Genomic DNA, 11864 nt, shown 5'->3' on the forward strand with positions numbered 1-11864 from the left:
AACAGGTGACTGAATGTGTAATGGAAGGGGTAACCAAAATCCCAGAACAAAGTAAAGATAAAAAAAAACAGAGGAACCCCAAAGGCTGTGGTGCAATGGCTTCCCAGCTTTCTGGGCATGGAGCCAGGACAACTAGCCAAGGGGGCTCACACCCCAGGCAAGGGGTTCCTCCCATGGCTCAGAGCGGGTATCCTCATTCCTCTGTCACCATCCCCTCACTCCCAGGCTTCCCAGTTCCAATTGGCAACTGGTGGTTTGAAGAAGTGTGGCACTACTGTGGCAGTGGTGCTGTGGTGTCCCTCTGTCTGATGATGGGGGGTGATGATGATGGTGATGATGATGAATTCATGAGTCCCCCAGCATGTGGATATGCCTCTACTGGACGCCTGTGTGGTCTAGCCTGATGGTAGCTCAGCTGCTGTGGCTCAAGGGCGAGAATTTGAAGTCAGTATATACTATAAAACTTAAAGTTTTGCTCCTGTAAAGTCTTTCAACAGGAAAGGCTTAACAAAACAAGAAATCCCATTTTTTACTTCTTTGTGCAAAACCCATTTTATTTCACCTGAGTATTGCAGGGGTCTCCCTGCACAAAGCAAATTGCAGCTGGTACAATTTCTTTTGGCTTTTCACTGTGTTTACTGGCTCTCTCTATCTGAATCTTGACTTCTTCCATTTAATAACAGCATTTCTTTTACCTCAAGAGGAATACATAGGTACAGCACAGGTTTAATGCAAGCTGTATCCAAGAAATACTGAAAGGAAAGATTGTCTGAGGTACTGCAATAGGAGGATGAACAAAACGACTGAAAAGGTCTTCCTGTGTCAGACATCTATGATTTTAAATACTGAACGATCAAGACAAAGGCATTTCCTGGTGATTAATGATGGGCTGGGTGTAGTCATGTCTGGGCCTTAACCCTGGCCTCCTGTATATCCCTAGGAAATGCCCTGTGGCTTAGTTCTTTCTGCTGTTTTAAGCTACACTTGGCTTATGATTGATTGTCGTCTTTAAAAGTACCTTAATGTTTGTGGCTATTTTGGTGACTGCTCTAGACAGCTTTGTTCCTCTCTCCCGGGTCTGGGTGTTATTCCTAAACCCACAGTCCTAAACTAATATAAACATGTCTGAATAGCAAGAGCTGGGAAAACTCCAGGCATATGTAGGGCAGTTTGATGCAGGTGTGTTATAAAACACACAGCTACCTGCAGGTTGTTTGATATCAGTGGTGGCTGTAGGGATGATGCCAGGATCTCTGCCAGCTGGGCTGTGACAGGTGCTTTCCATCTCTGCTAAAATCTGATGTGCTGTTGAGAATGATGGCCAATAAGATGAATGTTATATTGACAATGTAGTGGTGATCTCTGACAGTGCAAAGGTGCTTTTGGCAGCACTGCTCTCTTAAGGAGGCTGGGTGAGTGTCAGGGTGCAGAGCTTGTTGCTCTCTCATTGCCTTTAGAGCTCCTTTGACCTTGCATTATTAATCCTAACCCCATTCCCAACGTGCTGGCTTCCTAAAGATCCCATGAAATCAGTGCAACTCCAAATGTACTGAGTCACAACCAAATTAAAAAAGCTGGATGTTTAAAAGGTTGCCAATTTGTTCTCAAAATCTCTCTCAGCAGCTCATTACCTTGGGCATTGCCTTGTGCTGTATTTATAGTGAATTCAAGTGGAAGTAGAAAAGAACTGACTTGCTCGAGATAAGCAAAGCAAACAGCCACCACTTTTGCAGTGAAAACCCGGGGCTGCTCTGGCAGCCTGTTCCCACCATCAAAACTGGCTCATCAGGAGGGATATCTGACAAGGGAGAGTTTTCCAAACTGGACCAAATTTGTTTGAGGTTTCATATCAGATGACTGAACTGATTTGTATTATACTTTTTTGAAGCTGAGGGTGAAGCACTGGCTGACAGGTCTCCCAGATTCACCAGGCAATCAGTGTTTCATAGAACAGTTTGGCTTGGAAGGGACTTTAAATATCAATTAGTTCCAGCTCCCAGGAATTTCCAGGAAATTTTCAGCTTTTGGCTCTCCTTAAATTAAGTTAAGGATTTGGAGATGCTCTCGGAAGCAGATATGATTAAATAAGATGCAACTTAATATCATTGTAGCTGTTATAGTGTAAGAACATGGCCCAGACAATGTTTGTAGACAGGTGAATGGTGGATTTTATTAGATTTACCTGGGGAAATAGGCAACCTGAAGACAGACATGTGCCCCAGAGCTCTCATCCCTTTTTCTAGCTCTCCTTGTTGATCTAATAAAATATATTACTTCCACAAACCTCATCTTGCCTACAATTAAATGAAATCCTCCCAGAATCATACTTTTAGTTCATTTCAGACCCGCTGCAGCTCCATCCAGTCCCTCAGCTTTGCCGTGGGAGCAGCAGCATGTTGTGCCACTGCCCAGCCCCTTCCTTCTCCTTTTGTAGTAACTGTGCAAAGATTTAATGAGGATTTGGGTGGCTGTGGAGCGAGGGGAAACTTATCTTTTGAACGTGTGAATTATGGAGTGTGCGGGTTAACAAAGTGAGAAAGAGCAAAGGTGTGTTCAGAGCTGCTGTTGATGGAGTTAATGGCAATCACAGATGATCAGCCTGACCTTTCCATCTCCAATTCCATACACTGCACTGCTCTTTCTGCTGGGTGGTGAAGAGGAAAATAAAATAGGCTAGAAAAACTTTCTAAGCTCAGAACTAGGATAAAAATGTCACATTTTGAGGCCATGGGGAAAAAACGTTGCCTGTGCTTTTTTAGAAAAAGCAGTAAGTAAAAAAAGAATGAAATAAAACTGGAAATATAAAGTAGTAACTTTCTGATTATGAAAATTGAAGTTATTTTCTTATAATTTTAATAATGTCTTCTTTTTAATAATTATCCTTTATCCCAGATGGAGCCTCACTATATTTTTTATTGATGGCTATATCTTTAAAATGGGTGGTTAGACCAACAAAACCAAACAATCAGGATGACTGACTTTTAAACCAAAAAGTTTCTAAAACAGTGCAGTTTCTCATCCCACCGCCTGCCCCTGGTGAAGCCCATCCTGCACTGCCTGTCTCATCCAGGGGTAACACGAGCTGCCACATTTTGCCTCGTGCTGCCTGGGAGTGATCCCATCTGATCCACTGAGCTGGAATAGAGGAAAAAAATACAGGATTTCAGTTTTTAGCACCATGAATCATACTTGCCTTTTGCAACCGGGCTCTTTAGGCCAACTGCTGGCTATAGGATTCATACTTAAATATAAAAACAGGGCTCCTGAAGCAATTAGTGCTTGTAAGTACCTGCAGGATAAGGCCTGGGAATCCCAGTGTTGATCCAGATGGGCCACATTAGAATGTCTCCCTCATCTATCTGTAGGGTCTGAGAGTTTAAAAGTGAAACATCTATCAAAATCTCATTACTTTGGAGAGGATGGGAGCTCATGGATTATAAACCTTAATTTATTTTTTATATCTTAAATCATGGTGCCATATCTAAGGCATAAATTTTTGCAAAACAAACTGCTGAAGCATTTGGAAGGAGTTGAATAAACACTCCCAGCAGCGCTCCGGAGCAGTGCCAGTGGGAGCAGGCAGGTGCGTGGGGTGAGGATGGCAGAGAGGTGCTGATGGCACAGGGCTTTGGGAACTCCCACTCTTGTTGTTTTTGCAATAGGAGGCTTGTATTTACTCAGAGGAGAGGAGAGAAGGTTAATGCTATCAGTTTCTGGGAATACAGGCACTCCCCAGTGACTGAAAGAGAATATTCCTGGATCCCCCAAAGACCATAATTTCACTCCCAAGTGTCTGCTGGCAGAAAGACATGCCTGTCTGCCTTCAGTTTAATATCATCACAAAGGGCTGATTTATTTTATGGTGTCAACCTTCCCGACAGCCTTCAAGTTCGTGCTCTGTAGGGTTTGCTTGGTGGTGTAGGAGGCTGAAGTGGGTATCAGTGTACAAGGCAGCATTTTAAGTTGAGCAGCACTAAGCAGCCTGATCCTGCAAATCTAGGATCATGCAGCTTGTTTCAGAGATTCATCTTGCCAAGTTTTGTGTGTCATTTAAGGAGAAGTCTTTCCCATAGAGACAAAATGCATTTGGGAGTGAGAGTGATAAGCCCCTGAACCCTTGTTAGATAATGCCCTTACCTCCTGGGACAGGGCCCAGAGGATTTATTCAGTCCTATCATTTGTGGGAGGTGGGGGATCCTAAAGCACAATAAGGACAGAAAAAGAAAAAACTCTATCACAAGTATGTGACAAGTAAAATGAAGTTAAAAACCGCCACAAAACTTGGGATGAGGGCAAGGGTAGGGGGTCAACACTGAATTCATGACAACTTTATCAGATATATGGGTAATGAAGCACTGCTTCTGTATTATTTTATTTTGTATTATTTTATTTTGTTCTTTATTAATTTATTCCTGTGTTATTTTTGCCCCATTTACACTGTTTGCCTACAACTGGACTCCTCCTCTACTACAGTCAGAATAGTGCTGATTCCAGAGATAAGAGACACAAAGTGAAGGTGATACAGACAGGCAATTAGAAAAACGTCTTTGTTTCCCAGGGTGGACAGCCTTCCCCTGAAGGTCACTCTGACAATGTTCCAGGATGTACTTGTGGAGCTGGTGGCTGCTGCAGTGAGGGCCAGGCAGTGTAATCAGAGCTGACATCTGGGTGCTCTCTGTCAGGGCTTCAGGAAGCTTGTTTTGCCCTGAGATAGACCTGCCCTCACTGGGCAACGGGAAAAGCCTATGTGACTGTTAAAACAAGAGTGGAAAAAGATGGATCTGGAATATGCATTGCTTTATCGTGCCAAGCCAAGTGTTTATTGTGGAGGCCAGACACATCTGTCCTTCTCCAGAAGATATGGTGTTTCTTGGATTAAAAAGGCTGACTGTAGTGGAACAGTGGAAGAAATTGCTTCAGAAGGCTGACTTATTGGAGTCCTATATCACATGGACCCTGTCAGAAAAATATTAGCCACAATAAAGGCTGACACTCAGGGAGATGAAAGCAATATTGCTTGATACTGTGATTACCTTTATAGCAATGTGCTGAAGGTGAGCAGTGGGGAATTGAGTCCTTTCTTCATTTGACCTGGGTGGTCACTGTGATTACTTCAGGGACTTTTTTTTGTTTTATGTAATAAAACATCTGTAATAAAAGATTTTTTAAAAAAAATAGTTTTGGGAAAGGAACTGGAGACACGGATTGCAGGCAGCTATTTGGGTCAAGGGGTTCAGTTTTTGCCAGGCTTCACATGGAGATGAGAGGACAGGGGCTGGAAGTGACTCTGAAGCTGAATCCATCTACACTGTACAAGCAATGAGAACAGCATCAATTTACAGAGCTGCACCTGATCCAAAGTTTGGCAAGAGGGGGATGGATGCAGGCATTATTGCCTGTGTGGGGTATTTCTGAGAATACTGCTTGTGAATGTGGGTCTGCTCTGAAAGCTGCAGCAAGTGTGAATAACAACGCTCATCACACTATCTCTGCATTTTCGTGCCCTTGCAGATTTACTGGAAGATCTTGGGAACTGCAGTGTTGGTGGAACAATTTAGTTATATCAAGGAAAAGGATTTTTTTTGGAAACTTGACAGAAGAAATAAAATTTACCTACTGGTGGTGCACAAGTTTCTTTTGGTGGAAGGAGGCTGCAGGATATTTGCAGCCAGTGAATGTTCACTAAACACTCTGCACTGGAGGGAGGTTTATTTTTTTTTCAGTTAAAACCAAAATATGTTAACATTTGGCCTTTCCCTATGCTTTTGGTTTGGTCTCAGAAGATATTCTCATATGTTGCTGTAATTTTTTTCCAGAAAAAAAGATACCTTCTCTTTTCCTTTAAAAAAGCTTTATGCCACAATAATTTAAGATTTCCTCCAGGTCAGAATATTTCTGCATGTAAAACTCTTTGAAGGTTTAAATAGATTGTAACTGAGTTTTGACATGTATTAGCATGTGTCAGGTACAGCAGTTATTAAGGGTAGGGGAGACAAGACACATTCCATCTCTCCAGAGACTGACTTGCAGGTGTCCAGATCACTACAGGCCACAAGCAGGCAAAGTCCCTAAAAAAAAAAATCACCCTTTGTTACAACAAGCATTAAAAACGTTCTTTGCCACCCATTTCAGCAATAGGTCAGGTGAGGAATAAGGTCTAGTCACTCTTACAAAATTGTGTCCCAGGATTATTACTGGGAAAATTGCCCTTTTATTTCTTTTAATGTAAATCTTTTCTGTGTGTCTCTCTCTAAGGTTCTGCATCCACACAGAATATATTTTAAAATTATATTAAAGCATACATTTATGTTAAAGCATGATGTGCTTTGTTCCTGGGTTCTGTCCTGTTCCTCTCCTCTTTGTGAGCTGAATATATCTGCATCCAAACAATTCATAACAGAGAAATTGTTTGATGGATTTTTATTTTTTAATCCTTTAATTCCTTTCATTCATATATCAGGAAGGAGTGTGATATGCAAAAGGAAATACTCAGGCCTGGGTACTTTTTTAATCAGAACAGGTTTGAGCAAAGCCAGCTGACTCCCTGCCCTTCTCTTCCCAGGGCACAGCCTCCGTCCTGCAGCGCAGGTCCGACAACGAGGAGTACGTTGAAGTTGGAAGACTCGGTCCATCAGATTATTTTGGTAAGAAAATTCAGCTAAGCATGGTTCAAAAAGTCAGGCTCGTCTGGGTCAAGTACTTATTGTCTTAATTAGTGTTCCACTCTTACATGCGAGGGGTTATGGGCAGGTCAGCCGCTGCTCTCAGCGATGCTCAGAGATTTCAGGGAAGCTGAATCCATTCCATGGTTTACACCAGTGTAGCTGACAGGAGACAGATCCAGAATCAGCAAAACAGTCTGAAAGCATTTGTTTTCAAAGGCATTTTACACACATGCATTATGCATGTGTAATGCATTTGTACTGTCAGCAGAATTATGTAAAGTGTCTATCAAGAGATATATAAAGGGACATGTTCTACTAGCAGAGCAACGGGATGGTGGAATATGAACCCTCTGAAGGAGAGGAGGGCGTGTGACAGTGTGCTGTCTCTGTTTCCAGGTGAGATAGCCTTGCTGCTCAACCGGCCCCGGGCAGCCACGGTGGTGGCACGTGGACCCCTCAAGTGTGTGAAGCTGGACCGGCCCCGCTTTGAGCGGGTGCTCGGCCCCTGCTCCGAGATCCTCAAGAGAAACATTCAGAGATACAACAGCTTCATTTCGCTCACCGTCTAAATGATTCCTCTGGAAAGCTGCCTTCATGTGACCTTGTGCACTTAAAATTTGCTCTGCGCAGCTCCACAGCTTTATGAAGAAAAAAAAAGAAGTGTGCATTTTATGTGTATTTTTTCTGTTTTATGTCACCTAGTGGATGTCAGCTCAAATCTCATGTATCGTGGAAGTGGAAGGATAACTATTTGGGTAAGACTAGCTTTGGGGAAGATTGGGGCTCTTTTGGGCTCTTGGCTTGCAGACAAGATTTTTGCCTATTGTTGGTTCATATTGGTTAAAACTGTGGGTTCAACTATTTAAAATACATATGAATTTCTGTTTTCTTTATTATCTTTAAAGCTGGTCTTACTCACCTTTTGTCAAGGATCTTTGATTAAGGGATGTGAAAGATGTCCCTGCCCTTGGCAGGGGGTTGGAAGTCAGTGGCCTTTCAGCTCCCTTCCAACTCAAACCAGTCTGTGATTCCATGATATCTCTCTGCCTGTCACTTCTAAGACTTTTCACTGGTTACAGGCTGGGGGATTCCAAAATCCCATGGAATGAGTGTCAGTCTCATTGATGAGATGCAATGTAAAGGGGAAGGTTGGAGGAAGCTTTTGATCATTCCAGCAAGCCAGGGAAAAGTAAAGCTTTTGAGTGATTTTGTTTGTGGCTTAAATATAGGGGCCATATTCCTCCATGTCACAAACCCTTTTGGGTCTGCTTTGTAGGACATGCTCAGGCAAACAGCCTGCTCCAGTCTTCTGGGTGAAGAGGTCAAGGGACAATATTTTGTAAGAATTCAAATGGAGCCTTTAGGACCTAAGTTATTTGTCCTCAGCTTTTTTTAAATGAGGGTTTACATTAGAGTCCTTAGAAGTGCAGTGGGGGCTTCTCTGCTGAATTAAGTTAGCTTCAAAACTCAGCAGAATGTCCTCAGCCACTTCTCTGAACATTAAATGAAATGCTGAAGAGATGGTGCCAGGTGCACTTCAGGGACAAATACAGCAGCTTGTTTTTAATAAGGTCCACTTAATAAAATTCAAATGCCTTTCTTCTAATATATGACTAAATTTTAGAATTTTTAAAAATTTTCTGAAAGCCAAATAAGTGCTTCAAAATGCTGCTTCTCCTTCAAAAGACAGGTATTGTGTAACAAAGAGCACCAGGATCCTGGAGCCCAGGTCCCTCCAGGGGCCTCATGGCCTTGCTGGCAGTCATTTCTGCCCTGCCTATACATGGGGCTCCTCCTGAATGGAGCTTTTTGCAGGTCTCTCAAGGCTGGGGATCTGCACAGCCCTCAAGGATGGGATCATTGGGACTATGATTTGCAAAGCTTTACCTTTGCAGGTAAACTTGTTGTTGCCAGCAGCAGCAAAGCTCTGCATCTCAGCCATGCTAAACAGCACTGCCTGCCCTTCAGCTGGGCCAAAATTCCATTTCTTCTTTACAATAACATTCTTCTGAGTAAATGCAAGCTTTCTGTACCTTTGACATGCCAAAGGGTAAGCAGTGAATATGACATCAGTCTCCCTTTTGAAATTAGAGGTGTGGCTGAACTTGGCTATATGGCTAAAATGAGTCCTACTGACACACAATTGCTTTCTTCTTTGGAATTAACAAATGCTAATTGGACACGTTCCTGTTGACTCCCACCAAGGGCCCAATATTCCAGTAGCTGCCCGCAGTGGTTCTCACAGAGCTAAAAAGCTTCTCAGCTTCACGCTCTTGTCATCACTTAAAGGTGCTTAATTTATTTTAGCATAATTTCAGTGGCCCTGTTAGTGTATATTCGTTGCTGCTATTTATTATGATTATGTTATGCTTCTTGCACGTGTTATTAAATATGACCATTCACACTTTCCAACCTTGCAATTTTTATCACGTACATTTATATAGGCAGACCTATTCTATATAGATATGTCAATGTATACGCATTTGGTTTTCTGCTGCACTGTTTTTGTATTCTCTTGTGCAATTTTTAAAAGAAAGATTTTTTAAATGTTACCAGTCATTCAAGTATGTTCTTTTAACTGTTGCATTTCTGTTGTGTTGGTAAAAAAAATTGTGATTGTTTCGCATAATATGCAGGACACATCTCTTGTCAAATACCAAGTATTAGCCTCATTGTTTAGAAGTTACTCGAGCACACAGACACACTGCAGATTCTTTGCTTTAAACCTTTACAGCTCATGGAAAATACATTTGAATTATGGTTCTGTTATAAGCAATCTCAAGAGAAATGTAACTGTCTAACACCAGGATTCCTGTGCTTTAAGTGGAACAAAATGATATTCAGTGACATTTTGAAGATAATTGTAATATTTGCAGTGGATGATGGGACAGGATTATGGTATGAATAAAATTCTTCTACGTTACAAGTGGCCATTGTGGGTTTATTGCTAATGGAAGTTTGTGTGAGTAGATGTCATGTTCCAGTTAAAATCTGTATATCATCAAAACTTTGAGCTCTACTGAAAATAATCAGATGCAAAGGGACGAAAAATAGACCAAGATTCCCAGTGCTATATATAGTAATGGAAACCAAACTGGTTTTGTGGAGGATTAGCATGAAGGAAAAAAAATCATCTGTTTAAATGTAACCATATATGTCTATATAAAGAAATAGGGGTCTGATGTGTCTCTTGGACCTTCCTGTTGTTGTCCAGGTGCCAGCTGTGAAACCCTCAGGACTGGTGCTGAGCCTGTTGTATGCCCAGGGGGTACACCTGGGGAAAAACAGGCTCTTTCCTTCTCAAATACCACTGCTGCTCCTTTTTCCCCAGTATCACAGGCAAAGCCCATCGTCCCAAGCACACTAGGGATCTGTCCCAGTCATTCCTCTCAACTTTTGGACACACATGGATTTTTAGAACTGCAGCTGCCCGGGGACTGAAGCACAGCCCCATTTTTTGCACCAGGGATGTACTGTTCTTCTTCCATGGCTTGTGTTCATGGCCAGGAACACAGGTTGGCCAGGAACTACACTGAGGACAAACTTCTCAGAGAAGGCGGAACCTCCAAAGGAACCACCTGCACCTCATGCATCAAGGTGCAGACGTGGGTTGAAGAATTGGAGAGCGTGGCTTCTGGGTGACGAGGTGTTTCGTGTGCTGTTAGTGTCACCCCACCTACCAGAGCTCTGGGTGGCCACTTCAGTAGGTGTGTTACAGTCCAAGTTTGGCTCTAGAGCTGGAGCTGTGACCCCAGAGCAGAGGGCAGGGCCAGTGGCTCACTCCTTGCAGCTTCTGTGTGGTGGCCCCTGCACAGAAATCTTGGGCGGCTCCCGACATCCAAGGGCTGTGCAGCTTTCCAATTTTGGAATGTGTTATTTTTCCCCCCTTTGCTAAGATTCCGGAGGGAAGGACTGGTCTTTCCAGAGAATTACTCACATTATGCAGTAATCAAAAGTGACCACTCTCTCTGAGGTCCTTCCAGACGGACATTACCAGCCCACACTCCCCAGAAATGAGCATCTCACCACTCCTCACTGTCATTCCTTTTTTGGTTGGTTTTAATTGTATCACAGCCATTTCAGGACTCCTGAGACCAAAGAAAAGATTGTTTTATTTTTTTGATAGAAACTAATTGCACCTCAGGTTTTTACAAGGCCATGTGGCTGACCAGGCTTTGTTGTGTGTATCACATTACTCTGGCTGGCTCAGGCACTCTCATTGCTTCGTGGCACTAAAGTGGTGCTAAAGTTGTTGAGTCATGAGCCCTGTGAATCCTTCCTTGATCATCAAGCAAACACATCCTGACACCATGTTACCTGTTCAGGTGTTGGTGGGAAACAAGAGCTGTTGGAGAACCAAATAACCTCAGCTGGTGATTGGCTGCTGGGCTGTTTTTCTTGCAGTCAGTGGTCTTTGGAAGTGGAGTCACCACACAAAGGGTGACATTTCTCCTGTTGTGAAAGTTGCACAAGGTGTGTGCATCCCATTCAGTTTTAAGTCTTAAATGGTGCATAAATCCTTTCACTGCCCTATTTATGGGAGAAGTATTTGTTCTTTGCACCTATTTCTGTAGGGCAAACAGGATATTATCCTCTGCAGCAGCAGCACCATGATGATGTCCTCAAAGAGTAGGTGACTGAGAACCAACCAGCTTAAAGTCTCACAGCTGATATTCCAAAGACCAGTTCACTAAGTAGAGACTAAGTATCCCCTCTTACATTGCCAGGCATGTTTTTGCAACTTGTTTCCAATGATTTGGCAATTCTGACTGGAGCTTCAAGTGCACACAACTGCTCAGAAACTCAGAAGAGCATTTCCAGCCAGAGTCACTTCTGTAGGTCCCTCTTCCCTCTGGAGAAAGAGAGCATATTTGGATATGAGCATATGCGTAGCCTTGAAAATCTGATGTTACGGGAATACGTTGGCTTGGATGCTTCTCCTCCTCCAGGGATTTCTTTGTGGCTCTTTGCTGCTCTGCAGAGTTGTATCTGGGATGCAGCGCTCCACAACAAGCTGGCCTTTTCTCTCAAAACACTGCCTGGCCGAAGGAGCTGGCATCTGCAGCCATCTGGTATTTTTCTGAAGGCTGAGGATGTTTTTTGTGCTTGATCAGGCTCCAATACCAGAGTGATTCTTCTGATGTCTAAAAATCTGGATTGAGTTTGTAGAAAAGAGGCTGCACTTTGCCTGGGCAAGGA

At 42.9% G+C, this 11864-nt stretch overlaps 1 protein-coding gene across 2 annotated transcripts in view; it reads left to right on the plus strand.

Annotated features, from left to right (window-relative positions):
• PRKAR1B (protein kinase cAMP-dependent type I regulatory subunit beta) overlaps positions 1-9588 on the plus strand; it is a 92805-nt gene extending 83217 nt beyond the window's left edge. For both annotated transcript variants that reach the window (XM_039732081.1, XM_039732080.1), the window contains exons 10-11: positions 6563-6644; positions 7062-9588. In XM_039732081.1, coding sequence (XP_039588015.1) covers positions 6563-6644; positions 7062-7234 — 255 coding nt within the window. In that variant the 3' untranslated portion in view covers positions 7235-9588. The remainder of the gene's footprint in view (positions 1-6562; positions 6645-7061) is intronic.
• Positions 9589-11864: the final 2276 nt, after the last annotated feature.

This window comes from Passer montanus, unplaced genomic scaffold (assembly GCF_014805655.1).
Source record: "Passer montanus isolate IOZ18808 unplaced genomic scaffold, ASM1480565v1 scaffold8, whole genome shotgun sequence".
NCBI lineage: Eukaryota > Metazoa > Chordata > Aves > Passeriformes > Passeridae > Passer > Passer montanus.